Genomic DNA, 25,714 nt, shown 5'->3' on the forward strand with positions numbered 1-25,714 from the left:
GTTTCTTTTTTTTTTTTTTTTACCCAATAACAGTTTCAAAAAGTTTGATAAATATTAAAATTCATATCATATAAAGATCTTGAGATGAGACCAAATTTTTTTTAGGACTTTCTATATGTATTTATGTTAATTCTAAACAAGCCTAAGCAGTAGCTAGTATTACCCCCCACTAGGGAGGTGAGGAAACTCTCACCCAGAGGGAAAGCCCTTTGGCCAGGGTCACATGCCCTCAGGAGCTGGAATTGAAATCAGGTTGGCTGATCCCACAGCGGCATTGCTCCTTACGGCTCTTGGAATAATCTGGAGGCTTTTCACTTGTCTTTGCTTCATGATTTGCTCCGGAAATGTTAAAATATGTGGAGAAACAGTAGGTGCTCTATAAATAAAACATGCCTGTATATTTCTAAGCGATTAAAGCTGGAAAGTTTAATGTGGCACCGTGCCACTTGTTTAGTGGAAGCGAAGGGAAGGCGGTCCCCGGCTCCCTCTGCAGAACTCCTGCCACCCTTTAGCCGCGAGTGGCTTCTGGCTCAGCGCCCGTCGGTGATGGTCGCCGCCCGGGGGAAGCCCGGCCCAGACTGCAGGCGGCGAACGGCAGCAAGGGCGCTTGGCCGCGCGGAGGGAAGAACGGGCCAAGGATTCTTGCAGCCCAGATGTCATCTGGTTGGGAAAAGCCACATGTCAGTTGCAACTACTACACCGCGGGGGGGGGGGGGGGGGGGGGGGGAGCTGGGGAAGAGGGGGAGGGGGCGGGTGCAACTTTTAAAGTTGGGGTGAAGGCTGGCTAGGCTGCATTTTTAGGTGAAATCCGAAGAAACGCGTGCACCGTAGCTCAGTGACCAAGTCCGAGGGAATGCTGTGCATTTGGCAGCGGTAACAAGGACACAAGGAAAACACGAGGTGCTGAGGGCGGTCCAGGAGGTAACTGCCGTTCCCATCCACCCGGCGGCTCGGGTGTCGCCCTGGCCCGCGGCTCCTGCCCTTGGTTTCCCCTTCTTGCACAGGGAGGCGCGGGCTGGCGGCCCTCGGGCAGGTGTGACAGTTCCACGTGGGCGAGGGCGGGGGCTGCCAAGAGGGAGGCCTGCGATCGCCCGCTTCGCCGGGGCGCAGGGAGACGCCGTGGGAAGAGCGCCTTACAGACCTCAGCAGCGCCCCAGATCCCGGCCCCTGGACGCCGCGGGCTCGGCGAAGAGACCGCGGGCCCCGCAGACCCGCACCCCGCGGCGCGCAGCCCGCTCCGCCGGCCCGCGCAGGGGCGGCTGCTCGGCGCGCGAGGAGGGGCCGGGGCGGGGCCGCGGAGGGCGGGCGGGCGCGCGGGAGGCGCGGAGGGAGGGTGCCGGGCGGAGGGAAGCGGCCCGCGGCGGAGGGAGGGGAGGCCGAGTGCTGGAAGCGGAGCTCCGCGCTGGGACTGGTTCCTTCGCAGCCATTTTCTGTCCAACCAAACAGCCGATTGGAGACGGGAGCCAACCAGGGCTGCATTGGAGGTTTGTGTCTCGCTTCGGCCAATGATCGCTCCTAAACCGACTCCACTTTAGCTCGAATGAAATGTCCGTCTCCTCCCGGCGCCGTCCCCGCCGCCAACGCCGCCGCGGCCGGGGGCACTCGCCTCCCTCCCGCCCGCCCTCCCGCCCGGCCCGGGGCCGGCTCGGCGCCTGCGAGGCCGCTCCCGCTGCGGGCCCGGCCGGGGAGCGGGCGCCGGGCCGCGGCGCGGTCTTTGTGCGCCGGGCTGCGAGCGGCGGGACGCGGGCCAGGGCGCCTCCCGCCCGCCCGCCGCCGCGGAGCTCCGGCCGGACGCCGAGCCAGGCCGTCGGCCCCCCTCTCGGCGGTGCCCCGCCGGCTCCATTTTGTGCGGGGAGCGGGCCAGGGGCGGGGGGGACGCGGTTCGGACACCCAGCCCCGACCCTGCCCTCTGGGCCGGCAGCCGCGCGGGGGTCCCCGGGGAGCGCCCCTCTTCCGCCAGCGGGGACGTGCGGGTCGGGCCGCTTTGTCTGCCCCGCACCGGGGCCCCGCGCGGCGGGCGGGCGGGCGGGCGGGCGTTGGGCCCGGGCCTGGGCCAGCGGGTCGGGGGGATGCGCGCCGGGAGCGGCCGCCCCGCACCGGCGGGACTGACAGGTCGGCCGGCTGGGGTCCGGGGTCCTCCCGCGCCCCTTCGCGGGGGAGGACGCGAGGTCCCGGGAGGAAGGAATGGATTCGGTCGCCCCGCAGCCGGGTGTGCGCGGAGAGAAGGCAGCCATCTGGCGGCTGGCGGTCCGGGGACTGGCCCCGAAGGTGGGACTGAGGTTTGGTCCCGGGTGGGAGGCGGGGAGGCGGCGTCGGGCCTGAGCACCAGCCTCCGAGAACAAAGCATCGCGGAACACCCACAAGTCGTCATCTCCCCCAAAGTAGTCCAACCAGGTAACTGGAGCTCAGGTAGGGCACGACCTTTAAAAACAAACAAACACAAAACACAGCAGCATCCCGCTAGCCTTGGACTTCACGGCTCCGTGGGCCGTGTCCCCGGGTGGTTGGGGCTCTCGTGTGCAAACTAATCAGCGGGAAGCGAGGAGGTAAACGCATCCGTGTCAGTGGCCTTAATAAGTCGGGGGTTCGTGTGTAAAGTGTTGAAAGTTTAGCCAGAATTCCCTCAAAGGCAGTGCAGTGAGTCCTTTTCCTCGCTGTTCTTGGAGCTTAATGTAAGGACTTTTTATTGATGCAAAACTCCCGGGGTGGATGCCGGAGGAGGGAGGGTGGAGGGTCTGCCGCTTTTCTTGGATAGAATTTGCATTTCTCCAAACGTTAAACAGATGTACGCATTCCCTTGAGCTTTCACATATATCATAACCTGTCTTTAAAATATATAGACCATATGGGGTGAGAACGTTTTTCTTTTAATTTACTGAATCTAAATACTCAACTATTTGGGTGAGTGTGGTGTGAGGGATAGACCCACCCCCATCCCCACCCCCATCCCCACCCCCATGCAAAATACACAGATATATATATATATATAATATATATATATATATATATATATATATATGGCTCTTACATTTTAAGTGTTGTGAGGACTTCCCCCCTCCTCCCCCAAAGACACCCTTAAAAATGTAGCACGCCTAGCTACAGGAAGGAATTTTTTGGGCAATGTTGGGGTTAAAAAGAGGACAATATTTGAAAGGAAATTAAAAATTGCTTTTACGATGATAGCAGACAATGTCAGCCTGTCTGTGCTGCCTCTACCCTTGTAATGGCTTTTTGGAAATTCAATTTCAGTGGCTACAATCTTTTCCTGCTGTTTACTAGATTTCATGCTGGAATGCCTATTATTATTTTTCTTCCCTGAAAATTAACACTGAGAGGATGTTTTTGTTTTGACACTCCTCTAATTGTTTCACTTGAAAAAAGGAAAAGAACAAATGAGAAATGGAGATTGTAGCATTAGTAATTGATACCAATTTATTCAGCTATTTGCAGTGAGAATGAAGAGCTATTCAGATGCAATTTTAGTCCAGATTGGTGGTGCTTTAAAATTATAAATAGAGGTCTTAATTGATTGTGTTGTTCTATGTATGTTCTCTGGACAGCATGTATCTTTCCAGCATAATCTGAGATATTTAATTTAAAAGCATTATATTCTGAGATAAAATTTTCTCCCCCTTTGGGCTTTTGGGCCCCTGAATCTCATTCTGAAACATTAAGAAAACCATTCCCAAATTAAAAAACCATTCCCAAATTAAGTTGATATTATGTCTTGGCTGTTAATATTTTAAGTAGTTTAGATGTGTAATTTTTGGTCTCTTGCATATTATATAATTTGGTGTGTTGTGATGAATATGGTAAGCATGACTAAACTCAGGGTTATGTTGGAAAAGCAATCCCCCCTTACCTTCTTATCCCCACCCCCCCCCCCGCAATAGAATCAACTTTTAAAATTTGAGTTCTCCAAAATAAATCTTCCAATTTAACATTTATTGGTACCTGCTTTTTGCACCGTTTTACACCATGCACTCCACTGAGTAAGAATTGTAGGTAAAATTATACCTGCCTTTTAAGATTTTACAAAGAAGAAAGCCTGTAGGCTATACATTTTTACAACTGACACATGTTTATATTCTAGGTGAAATTGGGCACATATTAGACACCGGTTTGGAAGGGTGTTCTTGAACACCACTGACAACACCGTTCTGACAGTATTTCATGACAGTAAGTATGTTTTCCCATTTTGGTTGTTAATTAGATTTGCACAGCAATTAGCTGGGGATTACAACTGATTTTATATTGGAGATTCCTTATAGGATGAATGCCTTTCAAGTCTAGACAGACAGTACCTATATTCATTCCCAAAGCTTCCTTCCTTTTAGTGACTTGGTGTATAGTGTTTGCTGTGGGCCCCTACGGGCTGTCAAAGCTACAGGATGCAAAGCTTGTCCCAGCTCTTAAGAGGCTGTCTGTTTATCTGGTAGGGCTTTAGTCGAATTGAATACTTCGAGGACAGTTATGTGTGGAGTGGAAAATGCTGGTTCTCAATAGGGGTAGTACACGTGAAAAGACGAGAGGGGGTAGGCCTGGGTAGTTGGCAATGTCATGGAGGGAGCTTGTAGGCCTCCAGATGAGCCTTGAAGGTTGAATGGGATTTGGATGGGTGGAGGGTGTTGCCAGATGCAGAAGCCTGAAGGTGAGTAACTTATGTTTAGGGAATGGAGAGTCAATCTGCATGGTCCAGGTGGGGATTTGACAGGATAATCGAGTGAAGAGATCCCACTGGGATTCCTGTCTGGATACCTAGTTCTGGGTCTGCTACTGTACCTGTGACAGCAGGTCTGGAGCAGTGATCGCCTCACTGCTAACCTGAAAGAACTGCATCCGGTGACCCTTAGAAAGGCACAGTCTAGCGCTAAGATGGTTTATCAGATTACAAGGATTGCAAACAAGATTGGTTAGGCTAAGTGGGGGACCCACTCTTCATGCCTGGAAAGATGATGAGAACTGCATTTGAAGGGACAGTAATCATAGGTTTCATTTGTCCAGTGCTTGCTACGTATGGTGCTCTTTGCTAAGAGCTAAAAGGCACAGTGACTTCACCTCTCATAGCAACCCCATTTTAAATGGGAAGCTGAAGCACAAAGAAGATGGTAAGGAAAGACATACAGCTTGGAAGGGGGTGCTCAGCTACAAACCCAGGGGTCTGTTCTAAGAGCCACTGTTCCATCATGCCTCCTGGTAAGATGAATCCGAAACCAGGTGCATTTCTTAGCCAGCTGACCATTAACTTCACATATTTTAGAGAACACTATTTTCAACCAAATAATTAGAATAGTCACTAAAGGAATTCAATGGGATTTAACTACTCTGTTCCTACTTACCAGTTAGTTCCCTTGATCCTAATGATTCATCATTTTACCTGTTCTCTTGTCATTTTCCTACATGCTCTTCCCTCTGTTCTCTGTCCTTCACCAGTAAGTGTCACACGTGGGCATCCTGGTACCACTTATACGTTCTTAGTCATCAGCTTCAGCCAGGCTCTTGGCACTGCCCCACCCTCAGGCTCTTCCTTCCCATTCTCTGCAGCAGTGGCATCGTCTGCCCAGGTGCAAGAGTCCCAGCATGATCCTTGGTTCTTCCTCCAGTTCTGGCTCAGTCAGTTGCCAGATCTGCTGATTTTACCAACTGCTAACATCTCTTCAGCCTCTGCTCTCTCTGTCTCCAGATACAGGAGCGACCATCATCTTGCCTGAGTTCCTGCCTTGATTGCAGCACTGTGGTCCTTGCTGGTCTGCCCCCATCTTCCCCCCCCCCCCCTCGGTTCATTGTTACACTGGACTGTAGCCAGAGTGGTCTTTTAAAAAAGAAATCTGATTTACCCGCTTTGCTCTTGTCTACTGTACTGCTTGATCTCGCCCCCACTTAGCTTGCTCTAATCCACCAGGACTAGATTTCCCTATTTCCTTTGTTTGGAACATTCTTTCCCCATCTTTCCCTGCCTAACTGATTTCTATTCATCTTTTAGTCTCAGTTTAAATGTGATTTCCTAACACAGCCTTCCTTGACTCTCAGTCTATGAGGTCCCTTTCGGAATAAACTCGCAAAACATATAACAAAACATCTTTGTTTTCCTTAGCACTAACAGTTAATCATTTGTAATTATTTAATAGCTCCTATTGTACAATGCTGTCTTTACATGGCAAGTTCTCTTCTCATCCTACTTGCTCAAGGTCTCATGACCAGCAAGTAGTAGGGAATTCAAACCAGGTGATAATTCTAGCACATTCCTTGGAAGTACTGATAGGCTATGCTTACCTCCCTTTCCCCATGCCCCCAGTTTGCGTAACATTTGTCTTCTCTGCTAGATGAGGACGGAGACTTGTCTGTGCTGGTGACTGCTTTCCCACATAGCACGGGCCTGATGCGTACTAAGTGTTTACTCAGTAAATGTTTGTTGACTGGCTTGCTTACAATCGATAATGTATGTTTAGAAAATTTTATAGGATATTTTAGACCTAGAAAAAAATCTTTGGGATGTAGCAAGTTCCCCCTCTCCCAATATGTAGATAGCATATTGTAAGCATCAAAGATGAGGCTGATTTGTTGATGTGCTCATTCATTTGTTGAATGAAAGGTATAAGTGCTTTGGGGATTCAGAGAAGGGAACACTTAAGTTTTGGCTTGCAGAATGGAGTCAACCCAAAAGATTTCAGGAGGATGGGGGAACACTGGGTTTAAAGTAGGGGAGGAAGACAGAAGGTATGGTGAAAGGACAGGACGGCTAAAACTTGCGGAACCAGAGACGCAGACAGCTAAGCTGGCTCATCTTCAAAGGAGGGGAGGTAATACTGATGTCTCCTGAGTACCAAACACTGTCCTTAGCAGGTTTCTGTTCTTTGTTTAATTCTGACAACTTTAAAATACTTTCAGAAGTATTTTTTAGAAGACTGAGGTTTAGAGGCTAATTCTGTTAATCCAACTGATGATCTTGCTGCTAATTCCCGTGCATAAGATAATGTGATTTTCAACATTTTGCCTTTAATACTTTTTATGTTATATTTATAAATTAATCTCAGATCCTAGTTATTTGAACAGTGTCCTGTAGATCAACTAATTTAAAAAGACTCATGGTACCCTGTGGATATTCATTTTGGAAAGAATTTTTTACTGTGGTTTTTTTCTCCCCTATTAACAAAGAGTTGTTTTCAGTTGTATGTTCCGAAACAACCACTGGTCCTGTCTCCTGCACCTTGATCTCCCCTAGGGCAGTGGTTGGCAAACTGCGGCTCGAGAGCCACATGCGGCTCTTTGGCCCCCTGAGTGTGGCTCTTCCACAAAATACCACGGCCTGGGTGAGTCTATTTTGAAGAAGTGGCGTTAGAAGAAGTTTAAGTTTAAAAAATGTGGCTCCCAAAAGAAATTTCAATCGTTGTACTGTTGATATTTGGCTCTGTTGACTAATGAGTTTGCCGACCACTGCCCTGGGGCATTGTAAAAACTAGTCAATTCACAGCTATTCTAATTGAGCTTTTTTATGGCTAATAAAACCTATCTTCATATCTATCTATTAAAGACTACTCTCCTAGTATCTTTTGTATTTTAGGATCAATACAGTAATTTATATTTGGGTAATGTTTCACATGCATTTATATTAACTGTAGTATTTGAGTCCTTGTCTAACACTTCTTTTCCATCTCTGTTGGATTTTACAAAGTCTTCAATAACAAAGCATTTCTTTGACACATCTGTTGACTGCGATATCTAACCTAATTGGAGCTACAGATATATTTCCATAATTTACATAGTTTTTTTAGGGGGTAGAGAACAGAATTCACCTACTTTAATAATTTGTGAAAGTACAGGGTACCTATTTACTCATACTTTAAAAAAATTATTTGATTGATTGATTTTAGAGACAGCAATTTGTTGTTCCACTTCTTTATGCATTCATTGGTTGTTTCTTGTATGTGCCCTGACCACAATATGGCATATCAGGACAGTACTCTAACTGAGCTACTCAGCCAGGGCCTCTAAGAGTGATACACAGTCAGTGAGTTACGAGTCTGACTCTCCTACTGACCTCTGAAAAGAAGAATCCCTATTGGTTAAATGTATTTCTATAAAAAATGGAAATAATATCACCTTCCCTATCTCAAATAGCTGGGTTCTGGGCTTGATGAATATTTAGGATCAAGTATCTCTTGATTTGGCCTGAAAGCACGTATATATTCCACTGAAATTTTGCTATACTGTTTATTCAGATAACGCATTAAAAATTTTCTATCCATGACTAGCCAGTCCCTTGTTTTTCGTTTTTGTTGTTGTTTTTCTCTCTCTTTTTTAGTATTATCTGCAAAGCAGAAAGACTCCCAGGGTTTGCCATGTTGGTGAAATATAATGTAGTATTTTAAAACTAACGGTTCTGTTTTTCCCCAGATTTTCCCTCTTAGAATTCTTTTAGCTCTGAGCAAAATTAATTAAGCAGGCATCTTTTCAAGTAGCCATTTTAACTGTCACTCTTGTCTGTGGTTATAATTTTCCTACCCTTATACGCAGAACTTCCGTCTCCTTGACCCCTCCTTTTCTTTTTTCTTTAAAGAATCAGAAGTTTGAGGGTAGGGGAAAGAGAAAATGAACCTTTGGCTAGAATTAGAGGTTGATAGGCTCATTCAAAATGTGGGTGCATGCTTGGTTACATGGGTACAGATTGTGCAAGGAATCCATATGCTTCTTATCCCAGACAACAGTTTGAATCCAGACATTGTCTATTGTGGAACGTCTGTGAGACCACAGAGAAAGTCTGCAGCGGAGCCAGCGGCTTTCCGGGGAATATTGGGCTTCAGCAGGAGAGCCGAAAGAGCCGCACACAGGTGTCTTTCAGGAGAATACTAATTTGGGTTTTGCTTGTTGATCCAGGGGTAAGGTAGGCTGTAAGTCAGAGTTGCCTGTACTATGTTTGAGGGTTATGCAGTTGAAAATAAAGAGATGTGTATTTTAGATTCATTTCCTTATTTTGTTTCCCTGTTGGTCTTACGTTTGCACTTACGGAGGATGATAGGGGACTCTTGGATAGTTGGCAAATTATCAGAAGGTTTCCAAATCAAGAAATATAAGTGTTTTCTTTTAGTAAGCTTAAGCTATGACAAATGTAGTTGACCTGTCCTATGATATTTCATGAGCACTACGTTTTTTTTACACAAGTTTTATTGAAGAATATTGAAAACCTTTTTCCTCCTAGATGGATGGTGACAGTTCTACAACAGATGCTTCTCAACTAGGAATTTCTGCAGACTATATTGGAGGAAGTCACTATGTTATACAGCCTCATGATGGTAAGACAGCTACAGTCAACAAATTCACAAGTAGAAGCAAATTAGGAAGTGGAAATTTTATTAATATGATGCTATAGGCTACTTTTGTCTTTATAGGAAAATTAGCAGTCTTGCATCACCATTCAGTGAAAGTGTATAAAGGTGTACTGTGCTACTTTAATTACCAATAGTCTTCAAAGAGTGATGTTATAGAAAAGAATTCTGTACGAGTATGCCTTTTAAAGTTTCTTTAAAAATTGGTTACTGATTTCCTATTTGAGAATTAAATATGGAAAATTCTTACTCAATTGGAACAGTAAGACGTTCTTTAGAGGGTGAGTTGCTAGCTATTATTTTTAGTACTTATAAACAGATTTATTTTTGTTTTTCCTTCAATATTAAGTTTGACCTCTGCAGGTATTAAAATTGGCCTATCAGAAATAATTTGGCTTTGTGGCATTGTGATTTGTAAGATTAAAAACATTAAGATACATTTTTGTAGAAGGCAATTAGAGGAGGCAATTAGTTACTTCATCCTAAAACATACTTAAACAAGTTAATTTTTACAACATCCTTTTAAACACATGAAAATGTATACTGAATCAGCTTAAGTGACTTTCCTATTTAATTCATATAAAGATTGGGAAGTTTCCTTACAAGATAATGCATTTAATCATCAAAGGATATTATTGGTACTGTGAAAGCTTCAGTTATATCTAAAAAATCTACATAATTTGAAAATTCACTTTTTGTAATAATATGAATCACTGCCATAGCTTTGTTCAAAACTATAACTATATTAGTAATAAACCAATTGGATCAGTAATATTCAAGTCCAATTTTTCCTTTCTAGATAAATTTGGCTTTGGGTAGACATATAAGCTCTTAATCTAGCAATAGTCAAGGAGCCATCATCATAGGTCAGGGTCTGTAAGTTTTATAGCTCAGTCATGCGACACATTTATGAGCACTTCCCTTGTTATAGGTGCTACCAAGTGCTAGGAAAGAGACAAAGCTGACTCCTGGTCTCAAGTAGGAAAAAAATTAATAGAAGGAATCCTATATAATAAAAGGCTAATATGCAAATCGACTGAACAGCGGAATGACCGGTCACTGTGATGTGCACTAACCACCGGGGGGCAGGCGCTCAGTGCAGGACCCTCCCCTGGTGATCAGTGCGCTCCCACAGGGGCAGCGCCGCCCAGCCAGAAGCCCTGAGCCGGGTTCACGGCTGGAGAGCCCAGAGGCCGTGGTGGGAGCCTCTCCCGCCTCTGCGGCAGTGCTAAGGATGTCCAACTGACGGCTTAGGCCTAAGCTGTCAGTCAGAAGCCATCAGTCGGACATCCCCCAAGGGCTCCCGGACTGCAAGAGGGCGAATTTTGTGCACCAGGCCTCTAGTCAGAAATAAAAAGAATTATGCAGTGTGTCAGAAAAGATGCAGAGAGGCACTTGTGATATTTTGTGAAAGCAGAGCTCACTTCTGAAGTGCTGTGCGAGGTTGTTACTGAGCTCTTTGGAGAATGAGGAGGTAGGATTTGAGTAGGCAGAGTTGAGGACCAAAGAGTTCTAGACAGTAGGTTTGAAATTAAGGAGTGGGTTTAGTTCTGCCCTGAGAAAGTGGTGAAAGAACTACTATATCCTAATCCCTAAAAAGGGTTAGGAAATGAGCCAGAATGGCTCTCATCCTAGGTTGCTATAGACAGTCTTTCTTCTCTTCCTTGAAGTAAAAATTATGAGAAGCCTTAAACTAAATTACTTTTATTTATTTAGATACTGAGGACAGCATGAATGATCATGAAGACACAAATGGTTCAAAAGAAAGTTTCAGAGAACAAGATATATATCTTCCAATTGCAAATGTGGCAAGGATAATGAAAAATGCCATACCTCAGACGGGAAAGGTAATGTGGAGGAGAAGCTTAACCAGGAGATTTTTGGGGATGGGGTGGGGTGGGGTGGGATGTAAAACTACGTGAACGTAGTTCATGACTACAGTTAGTTATTGATTTCAGTCCTTCAGCAAATCAAGTATTTCTTTCCATTCTAATACTTAGTTACTGAACAATGTTCCATTTTCAGTTCTATCATGTCCCCAAAATGCACTCCTTTCCCCACCTATTCGAAACAGATGAAATATAAGAAACTTTTTAAAAATAGGTGCATTGTCAGAGCTATCGGGTTTGGGCATATTAGGTAACTTCCATAATGTTGCAGCAAAATTGGGTCATATTGGACTGATGTGCATATTATAAGGATTTTTAAAAAAAATCCTTTTATTTGGAAACAACTATTTTGTTTTTTATGTTTTTGTCATTTTACCTGAGAGAACATTTTTTAAAATTGATTTTTAGAGCAGTGGTCACCAACCTTTTGAACCTTATGGACCACCAGTGGTCCACGGACTATCTGTTGGCGACCGCTGTTTTAGAGAGAGAGGGAGAGACACAGAGAAAACTCTCTCGGTTGACTCGCATACTTTCCCTGATTGGGATTGAACCTCCAACCTGGGCATGTGCCCTGACTGGGAATTGAACCCACAATCTTTTGGTGTACAGGACGATACTCCAACCAACCAAACCACCTGGCCAGTGTGAAACAACTATTTTTTATAAAATTATAGATATTAACATACATTTAAATTCAACTGGTAAGTTTTTAGGTAGTTTTGTTAGAACAATTTTAAAAACTCATTGTCACTGTACTCATCACTTGGTCTTAAATAAAATTCACACTTTTTATGTTTCATATTGCATAATAAACTTTTCTATCATTTTATTATATCTTATAAAGTATACATGAAAGTAATAAAGCTTTTAAATAAATATATTATTAAAATATATCACTCAGCCTAGAAGTTCCAGTTTGAGAGGTCCTCCTTATGTTTTTTTAAATATATTTTTATTGATTTCAGAGAGGAAGAGAGAGATAGAAACATCAATGATGAGAGAGAATCACCGATCGGCTGCCTCCTGCATGCCCCCCACTGGGGATTGAGCCTGCAACCCAGGCATGTGCCCTTGACCCTTCAGTCCGCAGGCCGACGCTCTATCCACTGAGCCAAACCAGCCAGGGCTGTTTTTTTAAAATATATTTTTTATTGATTTCAGAGAGGAAGGGAGAGGGAGAGATAGAAACACCAATGATGAGGGAAAACCACTGATCGGCTGCTTCTATACATCCCCTACTGGGGATCGACCCTGCAGCCTGGGCATGTGCCCTGACTAGGAATTGAACCATGGCTCCTGGTTCATAGGTCAAGGCTCAACTACTGACTCACACCTGCTGGGCCTCTTTATATTTTAAGGGGGAAAAAGCACACCTGCTGATTATTGCTGAGACTAGGCCTGCACTGTTGTCCAGGACCCATAGCTACAAATGATTATTGAGCACTTGAAATGTTATTGAGCTGATTGAGATGCGCTTGAAATGTAAAACATACACCAGATTTTAAAGGCTTGTATGAAAAAAAAAGAATGAAAATACCTCAATTTTTAAATTGATCCTGTGTTTAAGTAATATTTTAGGTTTATTGGGTTAAATAAAACATGTAAAATTAACTTACCTGTTTCTTTTAACGTGCCTACTAGCAATCTAAAGTTATATACATTGGGTGGCCAGATTATTATGATCTCTAAACGCATAATAATCTGGCCACTCAGTGTATATCCTATATAATAAAAGGCTAATATGCAAATTGTCCCCTCAACCAGGAGTTCGGCCAGCTGCCCATGTCCCCTCCCCCTGGCCAGGCTGGCTGGACCCCACCCATGCATGAATTCATGCACCGGGCCTCTAATATATATACATATACACACACACAGAGTGGCCAGATTATTATGCGTTCAGATATCATAATAATCTGGCCACTCTGTGTATACAGCTCACATTATATTATCTTGCTTAACTGCATTTATGCAACTCTTGTTTACTTTTCTCCAGGATGTTGTTTAGGCATGGAGATGAAAGGCGGTATATTTTAGCAAGGATCTTGAGTGTCATTCCTATTAGAAGTGGCTTTGGAATTGCATAATTTAGTCCATTAGAGTCTTACTTTCAAACCCCAGACCCTAAGAGAACTGTTTTTATGAGGTGGTGCGTGTGTGTTTCTTTAGGTAGGCTTTTTTTTGTTGTTGTTAATCCTTACCAGAGGATATTTTTCCCATTGATTTTTTTTTTTTTTTTAAGAGAGAGTGGGAGGGAGAGGGAGAGACAGAGAAACATCAAAGTGAGAGAGACATATGGATTGGTTGCCTCCTGCATGTGCCCCAACCGGGGCCAGGGATCAAGCCTGCAACCGAAGTACATGTCCTTGACTGGAATCCAACCCACCCTTCAGTTGGGCCAGCGCTCTAACCACTGAGCAAAACCGGCAAGGGCTGGGTAAGCTTCTTAATAAACTCAAAACGTATACCTGACACTTTTGTATCTTCAGTAGAAAAAATATCACCAGGTGTCATTCTTTCACTCCCTTGTAAGTCTTATGTGACTTCAGTGTTTGCTTTTTAAAATTTTAGTGCCCTTAGTTTTGGAAATAACTGGTACCAAAGTCTGTAGCCCACAGTATACTAACTACACACAATCTGGCTTTCTTGGGACACTCGTTAGTTAGGGTTTTTATCTTGCGATGGAAGGGATGTCCAGTGGTTGCTTTTATAACTAAACTAGAGGCCCGATGCTCGAAATTTGTGCAAGAGCAGGCCTTCCTTCCCCCGGCTGCTGGCACCGGCTTCCCTCTCGCACCCGGGACCCGGGCTTCCCTCGCAGCCCCAGCTTCGTCCCAAAGGATGTCCGGTCTAATTAGCATATTATGCTTTTATTATTATAGATTGCATCTGTTTTCTGTGAATAGTTGTCAAGGCTTCTCTGACTTGTATTTGAGTTTTTAATTCTCACTCTGAGGGTTGGAATTTTAGTAGTACAAATTGTGTTTATGTTATTAGTATATATTTCAAAGATTAAAGGTTAACAGTCATAAACTGAAGTTTGTATTCTTCTGAGTAACTTTCACTTTTGCTGTTAGGAAGGTGATGATTATATTCCCTGCAAATTTACCTTTCATTTTTCTCTTCAGATTGCAAAAGATGCCAAAGAATGTGTTCAGGAATGTGTGAGTGAGTTCATCAGTTTTATAACATCGGAGGCCAGTGAAAGATGCCATCAAGAGAAACGGAAGACAATCAATGGCGAAGACATCCTCTTTGCCATGTCTACCTTAGGCTTTGACAGTTATGTAGAACCTCTAAAATTGTACCTTCAGAAATTCAGAGAGGTGAGTAGAATGTCTTCCATTATGCTTCTAAGAAAATAAGATACACTATTCACTAACTTTTAAAATGTATTGCTTAAAAATTCATTTTATAGCAAACTACATAACATTTCTCAGACGTGTGTCATCACTTATGTTACTGTACTTAAGAAGGAAGTCCTTTCTTTTTCCTTTGGTTGTTACTAACAACAGCATAGTTATGTAATGATTAAGAATGTGGACTCTGGAGGGTGAATCCAAGCTCCACCACAGGTGAACTCTGTGACCCTGGGCAGATTATTGAAGTATTTAGGCCAGGCGTCCTCAAACTACGGCCCGCGGGCCACATGCGGGTGTTTTTGCCGTTTTTTTTTACTTCAAAATAAGACATGTGCAGTGTACATAGGAATTTGTTCATAGTTTTTTTTAAACTATAGTCCGGCCCTCCAACAGTCTGAGGGACAGTGAACTGGCCCCCTGTTTAAAAAGTTTGAGGACCCCTGATTTAGGCCTTGGTTTCCTGATCTGTAAGGTGAGGCTAGTAATAGTGCCTATTGAGAGGGCCAAGTGGAATAGTCCATGGACTGCATTTAGCTGGGCATATAGTAAATGCTCACTAATGTCAGTGCGTGCTGGTATTGTTATTAATTTAAGAGGTAGCATCGTTGCCTATGAGTTTTGTGAAAATGAATTAAAATCAACGTATTTATTTCAGCACTGCAAGTTGGGTGTATGATTCACTTTGCTTTCAAAATATTTTCTTAGTATCTTTAGTGTTAGGATACCATTAAATTAGTGATACCTTTATGGAATGATTAAAGTAGGAAGAAATATGTAAATTCTTCACAGTATTTTTCCAAATTTTTAGCATCATGGGACCTTAGAATGGATGATAACTTAGAGGTCTTTGGTCCAAACTGTAATTTTGATTTAGAAATGTTAAACTCCATCTATCTGAGGAAAATCAAGGCCCGGAAAGGCAAATATACCCTCCTTCTTCTTATCTTAGTTTATATAATACAGGTGTTTGTTGTTCTTAAAAAAAAATATTAAACTCTAAACTTGCTGTTACAGTACTGCCCAGTTGGCTGAGAGTGTATATATAATTGATAACTTGGATAATTTTAGTAGATTCATAAGCTGAATATTTATACTCTTTTACAGACTATTTCATCTGTAAGTAGAGTTCTATTTTCCTTTTGATGTAGTATGGAATTAGAATAATTTATTTAATTTTACTCATAAATATTTTAGATTTTCTAGGTCATTATTAAGATTATCTTTTGATGATTACTAGTTGTATAAAAAGTTAGCATTTGAAGACCTCTTCATACGTAATTAACCAGAAGTGTTAATAACTACTCTGTGTAGTGTTTGTAAAAATAGAAGCTCCTAATTTTAGAAATTAATCAAGCATTCTCCTTTAGAAAACTGTTTCTTTTGAATCGCAGTGATTACATTTTTGTTCTCCTTCCCCAGGCAATGAAAGGTGAGAAAGGCATTGGTGGAGCAGTCACAACTGCAGACGGACTAAGTGAAGAACTAACAGAGGAGGCATTTAGTAAGCAGTGTTGTGATACATTTATACAACTACATTTAATGTGATTTAGTGTCAGTGGTGGTACTTTAGGAATATCAGCACTGAGTGTTTTGACATAGCACTGTCTTGAATAGTCCTTCTTAGTTGATGCCTGTATATTTGACGTCAGTGAGAGATAAGTATAAAATTTAAATTTTGCAGATATCTTTCACCAATAGTTCAACTGATTGCCATAGCCCTTATTTTTTCATCTAAGAACTGTAGTTTGCAATATAAAAATCTTGTGATTTAAATACATTTGAACTGATTTATTTTTTTAAATTGAGTATCATTATATGGTGAAATAAAAGGTCTATGGTGATTATATTTCTCATAAACTTTATATGATTTCTTATATATAAAATATATGCTGCTTAGTTATGTGAGTGTTGCTTCCAGCCAACCCTTATGGTGCAGGTCTACCCCTGAATCAGAAACTCATTTCGGCAGATTTGTACACATGGGTAGTTAGTTAAAGTACAGTTCAGAGAAATGAAGATTCAGAAAATCAAAAATGCTTCGGGAGCTTTTTTAAAATGGAATATTTGGGGGTTATGCCTTGGCCAAAGATTACTTTGATAAACAGCAGAATTATAATAAGACGTTAATGGCATAATTTTACAGTTCAGGCCAAGAAAGTAGATGCAATTCTTTTCTCACTAACTTTTTTTTTTGTCTTTTAGCTAACCAGTTACCAGCTGGTTTAATAACTGCAGATGGTCAACAACAAAATGTTATGGTTTACACAACATCATATCAACAGGTAGAGTACCTTCTTTGTATTTTAAATTATTTTAAGAATTGATTATACCCATTGATTTTGATCACAGGTAGTTAACTTCAACACATTATGTTATTATTAACTTGATTTTTAAAAAGGTTAAATACTATTTTCTCAAAATATACAATTGTTTGATACTCTTTTAATGTTATGTGTGTATATATATATATATATATATATATATATATATATATATACAATCATATATGTATACACACACACTAGAGGCCTCGTGCACGAATTCATGCACGGGTGGGATCCCTAGGCCCTGCTGGCAATCGGGCCAATCAGGGCTATCTCGCCCAGTCCAGGGGAAGGGACTGTGGGAGGTTGGCTGTGTGAGCGCACTGACCACCAGGGGGCAGCTCCTGCGTTGAGTCTGCCCCCTGGTGATCAGTGCACATCATAGCAACCGGTCGTTTGATCAACTGGTGATGGTTGCTTAGGCTTTTGTGTGTGTGTGTGTATACACACACACACACACACACACACACACACACACACTCATATTTGCATAGAATATTTCTAGATAGATGCACAAGAAATTAATAAAGTAGTTTCCTTGGGTAGAGAGAGTGAAGATTTGGGGTGAGATGTAGACTTATTTTTCATCTTCTATTGTTTTTCTTAATTGTCTATTGTTTTTATTCATTGAATTTATAATATGCATGTTATTTTTAAACTAATTTTTCTTTCATTCTTGTCAACTTAAATTTTCTAATCTTAGATTTCTGGTGTTCAACAAATTCAGTTTTCATGATCTGAAGAAATGATGTAGTGGAGTAGGAAACGCAAGTCTGTACGATTCCGAAGCAGAGACATTAGAAGGACTGGGAAAAGCTGTCTCTCTGTATATTAAATAGCTGTAATGTAGCTTCCTGATGCTTGACTAATTGAGGTGTTAATTCTGACTTGAGAATCTTTTTCATGAATGATTTTAAAGAAAAATTTGGATTTTAAAGGTATTAAAGTATTTTTGTTTTGTACGAGAGTTTGTTGCTCTGTATGACTCCTGTATGCATTGTATATTGCAATTTATTACTGTCAGAGATTTGTAGACAGTTTCTTATTTTCATATTGAATCATGTTACTTTTGTAATTCAAGTAAGCAGCTGGGTTAATTCATGATGTTTGCCCTTTTAATAAAATACAAGGGTAGAGTTCATTTTGAATGCAAGTTGCCTTTATTATAAATTTGAGTTTGTCTTGGTTATATACTATCTTGCATGATAACCTAGCTAGATTTTTAACATTTGCCATATTTATTAAAATTAATTTTTTGTAAAACATTCATAGCATAAGCAGCACCATTTTTAAAAAATGTAACTGAAAAATTAAGTGTGAATGCAGAAGCAAATATTGTCTGCTCTATGGAACTTGGTGCCCATTAACAGTGTTTACACTGTTCATCGTGCCTGTTAAGATAATTTTAGTTTATTGGAGCTTTGTTAAGACTCCATTTATTTATGAGTGTTGGAATTCATTTAAGTTTAATGTAGTCCTAGTGCTCTTGAAATGGTGCCCCTTTCATTTTGTATAAGATTTTTCCAAAACATATCTTACTGTCCTCTTCCAGAAGAGGGACTTTATAGTCTGATGGTAAATGTCCTCATTTTACCTTTTTAATGGAAATGTCAAGTTTCCGGTTATACTATGGGAACCAAGAAGCATCAGACATCATTGTCTGTATACTGACATTTTTTGCATGGGTGAGTGAATGAAATGAAGAATTGAGTGAGTGCTGTGAATGGTGTGAAAGAGAAGCCGCCAACTTCTAGTGTGCTGTCTTGATCTTTGCAATAAACTAAACTTAGATAATGTAACTTTGCATAATTTAGTAGTATGTATTTGGGTTGTTCCTTTTTTGAAATAAGGATTTGTATTTTTTCATCTTTTAGGTGATAATTAATTTGAGTGTGGTTTAAAAAAAAATAATTGCTATTGTATATTTTGCCTAAAAGGGCGAGTGTTTGAGAGAATGTGATCTTGGAAGGACGCTCATATTTATAAGGTAGAAGCAGTTTCCCACATTTAGGCTGAACAGAAACATTTACTTTGCCTGAAGGCGCCTTTGGGGGCATATGTGGACTAATCTGAGGTTAATAACTTCCCCTCCCCTTTAAAAAATACTCAGCACAGAGAACAAATAAGCAAAAAGGGGAGGAGTGGTGAAACAACCTTCATCCTACTACTATGTTGAAATGACCAGTGTTAATATTTTGGTAAATACCATTTGTCCTTTTACTTTGCTAAATATGTATATTTTTATAAAAATAGGTTCCTACTTGCTTGCATACTGTTTCATAATATGCTTTTTTCACGGAATATATTGCGAACATATTTTCCAGGTCGTTAGTCTCCTAATTTTATCCCTCTATTACTCTATCGTGTGGCTGAAGCATAATTTATTTAATCCTCTATAGGGCATTTTGACTGTATACATCTTTTCACAGTTATAAACAATACTTCACTGAATCTTGTGTACATCCATGACTGTTTTCTTAAAATAATTTTTTAGAAGTAGAATTGCGGGGTTAACAGATGTATTAACAAATAGGCAAAATTTTTAGGCTTTTGATACTTACATATAAGTGTATTTTTGAAATATCTTCTATTTGATCCAGGTAGTATGCCACTATATAATTGAAAGCATTTGGTCTTCGGTAGTTTAAAGATTGTGTTATGTTTAAGCATCAAAATAAAGAAAAATTAGACAACTTAAAAATTTTAATATATACCAAAACAAATTTCTAAATTGAGTAATTCGCTGGTAGTCCTGACTAAAAGCTTTAAAGTAGGTAAAACCAGGTCACTTTGGGTTATATGACTTTCATACTCTGAGAGAATCTTAGCATTCTGCATGTGCCAGGTACATAATCTCCTTTTACACACGTAAGAGGTAGTGATGGAGTCTTTCTTGGCTTATGTTGCATTGAACTGAATGTTTTCGTCCCCTCTGGAATGTCATAAGTATGTAAGTTCCTACACTAACCTACAAGTGTGTGTGTGTGTTTTGTTTTTTTTTAAATAAGTTTGTACATACTGCTTTCATAAAATCCAAGAGAGAAATGGGCTCACAGACGAAGTCATAGATAGAATATATATAAAAATTAAGATATAAATGATCTAATTCAGGGGCACCAAAAATATGCACTTAAAATCAGACTAGCTTTTGGTGTAGCTCTTAACTTACTATCACTTATATGAGTGGTTGAAAAGTATATTTTATCACATAAAGCAAATATTCTCTTGTTTGGGACTGTTGATAAAATAACTTGAAGATTTTTTTTTTTTTAATCTTGCACTGCAAGATTTCATTCTTAGCAAATGGTAGAAACTACTTTTTTTCCATGTTTCATGCCTAATTGCTACTGCTGTAGGAAATCCTTTTAGTTGGACCCTCATAAGTATGTTCAGTTAGCATTATTAAAGGTAACCAGTATACCTTTAACCCACAAAGGCCATCCAGAAAACAGGCAATAAGGCATTTTTTCTGAAGAAAGGAAAATAGTGAATAGATATATGGTAGAAGGATGCCTAATTGCTATTGCTATACAAGTCCTTTTAGTTGGACCCTCATAACTATGTTCAGTTAGCATTAAAGGTAACTGGTATCCCTTTAACCCACCAAGGCCAAGGCCATCCAGAAAACAGGCAATAAGGCTTTTTTTTTTTTTTAAGAAATGAAAATACTGAATAGATACTACACGGTAGGAGGAAGAGAAATACAAATAGCTTAAAACATCCTCATACCCAATTATATGACACTAGAGAGGTAAAATTGTAAAATTCTCTCTGGAGTAAAGCATCTCTATTGTTATGAGGCAGAGAAGGGACATATAGGAGCTACTGAAGACGCTATAGCCCCTTCGATACTTATTTCAAGACTTGTTATTTATACCTGATTTTAAGGATTTTAAAACCGTAAGGCAGAATCCCTCCAAATCATGCACCACAGCCGACAGTGGGATGGATTAATTTCTCTGGCTTCTGCCCATCACCTTTCAAAATGTAAACTTGTGCCATAGTATAGTTACAGGCTTCCCTGACCCTGCTTCCAGAAACAGTTTTCTTTTGCACTGCACATTAAATAGAGACTTGTGCAAGGAAGGCAATGTATTATAAGAACTCCTATGCCAAGGTTAATGCCAGCACGTGTGCCCCCCAAAAAGTCAGGTATTGCTGGCTCTGTCTATAGTAACCTGATGTCCATGGATTATTTTTGGGGGTGGAAGTTATAAGTTTGACAGGTAATTTCTCCATCTTCCACAGAAAGAAGATTAAAAATTTATGATGCTACAGCGTAAACTTTTGCCTCTAAGGTATAATTTAGGTTGTCTTTGTCTTCTAAAACAAACAGTAACAATTTTGTGTCTTTTGTACCTTTTCCAGAGTTCAGTTTCAGAGTACATGTGAATGGAAGATATTTTCAAACCTCAAACATGGGGTAATTGATTTAAAACAAGTTGCTGGGCAAAAGATAAGTCATAACAGTGCCTTTAGCCAGGACAGGTATGCCAAGAGGCTTATTCATGCATATATAATCCCCAGTGTTATGTTTACAAGAAATCAGATCCAAATCCTCTTTTCAGACCAAAGCAATGACTAATCAAAGAACACAAAGGAGTAATATTTGGGCTAACAGCCATTTAAGGAAATGGCAGAGCCATTCTTTTAGAGGAAGAGTATAACTAAAGAATGGTTTCTGTATATCTCTAACCTTGCAAGTTGCAGTCTCATAAAAGTGCTATCTTGTAGGACAGTGCAAAGCGGAGAGCTTGGCACCTGGAATTCTGTATAGACTACAAACTACCATGTTTCCTACTTACATCAAAGGCAAAATAAAGCAAATGTGAATTTGGACTTCATTTCCAGGTGAAAGGCAGTCTAGATACCCTTGATAATCCCCAGCTTATAAAACCAAATGCTGGATAAAATATAAGCAACACTGTAAATTACTATTAAATAATACACACTATCTTAAAATACATCACTGAGGTGACATGAAAGTAAGTCATTGCAAAACTCCCAAAATGAGGTGAAAATAGGAAACCTGTGAGGTAAGCCAGTACCAGATCCCGCTTTGCCCCGAGACTGTGTCGCACTAGAGACCATGACACAGCAGCAGTGGGGGGACCGTACCTAAAGCCTCTGAGGCTCACGGGAGTCTAGAAGGGCCACCACAGAGAACGGAGCAGCTAGGAAATGTGCCCGTCTCCACTGTGGTGCTGGGTGGAGGGAGATAAATCACCAGCTCCCGCAAATCATACAGGCCAGCCCTCCAGGTTTGTGATCTGAAAATCACAGAACCTTCAAGCTGGTCAAGTGGTTTCAGGTTGGCAGCTCCCCCTGCAGTGTCTGGCAGAGCAAACTCCTCAGGACCTCAATTTCAACCCATGCTTCAAATAATTCCTATTTCCCAAGGAAAATAAGTTTAAAATATCATTAAACTCTAGGGAAAATGGCACCATGAGAGAAAAACACAGGGTATACAACAGTGGAATCACTCACAAGGACTCTAAAGGAAAAAGTAATTTGTAAAGGAATAGAAGCACGGAAAATATGAACAATGAGCAAAAGATTACACAGAGAATAAACAAGAAGATTTGTAAACCAAATAAAACTCATTGAAATAAAGCCTGGCCAAGTGGCTCAGTTGGTGCAGCGTCATCTCATACACCAAAAGGCTGCATTTCCATTATTCCCAGTCAGGGCACATACTTAGGTTGCGGGTTCGATCCCTGTCAGGGTATGTACAAGAGGCAACCGTTGGATGTTTCTACCTCACATCCGTTTCTCTTTGAGAATCAATAAAAACATATCCTCTGGTGAAGAATTAAAAAAGAAAAACCCAACAAATAGAGGGGGAAATAAACACACCCCTCCAAAAAAAGACATAATTTATGATAAGGACCTAGAAATAAATCCAACTTATGTTTGTAATCACAATAAATATAAATGTACAAAACTATGCAATTAAAAAGATAGTTTCTCTTTGGTCTTTTGAGTGTGTCTCCTGTAAATTCAAAATTAAGACCAAAGACAGAGCTAAGATATTCAGATAAAGACTAACCAAAATCTTGCTATAGTAACAAAAATAACAAAACTAAGGCAACAAACGACATTCATAGAGAGAGAGTCCCTGCATGGTTATAAAGGGTCCAAAATTCACCAGGGAAGACAGAATTCTAAATTAGTATGTATCTAATAATAAAGCCAAAAAAGAAAGAAAGCAAATAACGATAACTTCAAGACACATTGGAAAATCTATCATAATCAGATTGTGAGACTTCAGGAAATAAGAAATCAAGTAAAAGGTGAATCAGTATAGAGATTTACACAGAACTAACAAGTTTGATTTAATTGACATGATACTCCACTATTGGGAAACACACATTCTTTTCAAGTATATGTGGAACATGCATGAAAACTGATCACTTGATAAATCATAAAGCTATTTTCATTTCAGAAAACTGAAACTTTATAGCTCATATTCTCTACAAAATGCTAATAAACTATAATACTTCAGTCCCCAGCATCTCCACCAAAAAAACAAATATATAACACACCCTGGCATTTGGAAATAACTTTAAAAAAAATAACAATTGGGTTATATATTCAAAGCTCTGGAATATTTAATTTTTTAAAAGGCGCAAATAAACTAATAGGAATGAGAAAGGCTATAACTACAGGTGCCATGGAAACTAAAAATGTAAAAATAACATGGCTTCATATAAAAAAATTTTAAACTAAGATGAAATGGAGAAATCACTAGAAAAAATTATTAATCAAAGCTGACTGTGTGCTTGCTTCGGCAGCACATATACAAAACTGACTCAATATAAAATCTTTATGATCCTACAACTCCTAAAGAAATGGAAGCAATAGTTAAAATTCTTCTCTTAATGACAAATGGCTTTAAAGAGAAGGTCCAGCACTGGCCGGTGTAGCTCAGTGGATAGAGCATGGGCCTGCGGACTGAAGGGTCCCAGGTTTGATTCCGGTCAAGGGCACATGCCTGGGTTGCAGGCTCAATCCCCAGTGTGGGCGTGCAGGAGGCAGCCAATCAATGATTCTCTCTCATCATTGATGTTCCTATCTCTCTCTCCCTCTCCCTTCCTCTGTGAAGTCAATAATGTTAAAAAAAAAAAAAAAAAAAAAAAGACAAGGTCCAATCTGAAACTTCCAAACAATTGAAAAACTCATTTCATGAGGTTAGTCTAACCTTGATACCATGACGAGATGTGAAAGGAGTAGTATAGGCCAATTTCACTCATCAATATAAGCATAAATAATCTAAACAGAACACTGGCAAATTGAGTCCAGCAATGTATTAAAATGCATGAGTGCATGCACACACACCCATGACAAAGTTGGGTTTATCCTAGGAATTAAAGATTGGTTGAATATTAAAAAGTAAACCACCATAATTTTATACATTAACATTAAAAATAAAACAATTCTACCATTTAAATAGATGATAGAAAGTAATAAAATTCAACATCCATTCATAATAAAACTATTAGCCAACTAGAACTAGAAGGGAATCTCTCCTTAACCTGACAAAGGACTTTTGTGAGGGGAAAAATACTGAACTGAAATGTTGAAAGCATTCCCTTTAACCTTTTGCACTCGGATGTCGAGTGTGACTCGACACGGTTAGCATTGGTAGCAGCTTTTTATACTCTTTGAATGTATCAATAATTTGAAATGTAAAAAAATCCAAATAAATAAGTTTGTATGAAAATAAACTCCAGTTTTTTATTCTACTGCCGTGCTTTGTAAAATCTGGGGTATTTAAAAAATTAAATCCCGAGCAGAATAAAGGAATCGAGAAAAAGGCAAGCGAGTGCAAAGGATTAAATCGGGGCTAAGACAAGGATGTTCATTATCAGTTCTTTTCTACTATACTACAGGTCTTAGCCACTGCAGAAATGTAAGAAGAAATGTTTTTAAAGGTAAAAGGATCAGAAAGGGAGAAAACCTCACTATTTGCAGATTATATAATTATATAAAAATTCAAAAGGACATCTAAGTACATTATTAGAACTAATAAAAGTTTAGCATAGTTGCTGGATCCAAAAATTAACACACAGTAACAATCCTATGTAATAAAAGGCTAATATGCAAATAGACAGAATGGCAGAACAACCGAACCGGTCGCTATGACATGCACTGACCACCAGGGGGGCGTGCACAGAACATGGCGGGCATCGGCTGCGGCGGGATGGTGGAGCAGGTGAGCGGGGGCAGCAGACCAAGGCGGGCTGTCATTGGGGCGAGCCTCTGGTGGTTAATGAAAATTCTTTGCTCCTGCGCGCGCCGTGGTCCCACCGGGCACTCGCACCTGCTGCCAGTGCTGGCCCTGCTCACACCCGCTGCTGGCACTGGAGCCGCCACTCGCACCCGATGCCGGCACCCGGCGCCAGTCCCCATTGCTCACACCCACTGACAGTGCCAGCCCCGCTTGCATCCCCTGCTGGCGCCAGCCCCAATCACTCTGCACTGCCAACGGGTGCGAGCGGGGTCGGTGCCATCAGCGCATGGGACAAGTGGCAGCGGGAGCGGGGCTGCAGGCAGACAGGGGACCGGGGGCTGCGGTGGGAGGGGCCGGGCAGGGGCACAAAGGATGGGCCTAGACCTGCCCCTGTGCCCACCGCAGCCTCGAGGCCCACAGTTCCTTTCAAGGTGCACGAATTTGTGCACTGGGCCCCTAGTATATGTATAATCAGCAACAACCAGTTAGAATAAAAAGTAATTAAAAAAAAAACTTACCACAGCATTAGAAAATACAAAACTCCTAGGAAGAAATCTAAGACATGAAGGCCTTTATGGAGAAA

The 25,714-nt window shown here is 40.9% G+C and overlaps 1 protein-coding gene across 4 annotated transcripts; it reads left to right on the forward strand.

Moving 5' to 3' along the window:
• The first annotated feature begins 1,345 nt into the window (after window positions 1–1,345).
• NFYB (nuclear transcription factor Y subunit beta) lies at window positions 1,346–18,039 on the forward strand. Of its 4 annotated transcripts, none has more exons than XM_079774021.1 (8): window positions 1,346–1,484; window positions 4,094–4,179; window positions 9,197–9,290; window positions 11,040–11,170; window positions 14,341–14,538; window positions 15,994–16,075; window positions 16,777–16,856; window positions 17,602–18,039. In XM_079774021.1, exons 2-8 carry the CDS (start codon window positions 4,174–4,176, stop codon window positions 17,632–17,634), a joined length of 624 nt encoding a protein of 207 aa, XP_079630147.1. In that variant the 5' UTR covers window positions 1,346–1,484; window positions 4,094–4,173; the 3' UTR covers window positions 17,635–18,039. The 4 variants fall into 4 exon arrangements, with proteins under 4 accessions (XP_079630147.1, XP_079630149.1, XP_079630148.1 ...); XM_079774023.1 differs by lacking the exon at window positions 1,346–1,484 and adding an exon at window positions 1,709–2,409; XM_079774022.1 differs by lacking the exon at window positions 1,346–1,484 and adding an exon at window positions 1,709–2,394.
• The last annotated feature ends 7,675 nt before the right edge of the window (window positions 18,040–25,714 follow it).

Source organism: Cnephaeus nilssonii (genome assembly GCF_951640355.1).
Source record: "Cnephaeus nilssonii genome assembly, chromosome: 6".
NCBI classification, from domain to species: Eukaryota; Metazoa; Chordata; class Mammalia; order Chiroptera; family Vespertilionidae; genus Cnephaeus; species Cnephaeus nilssonii.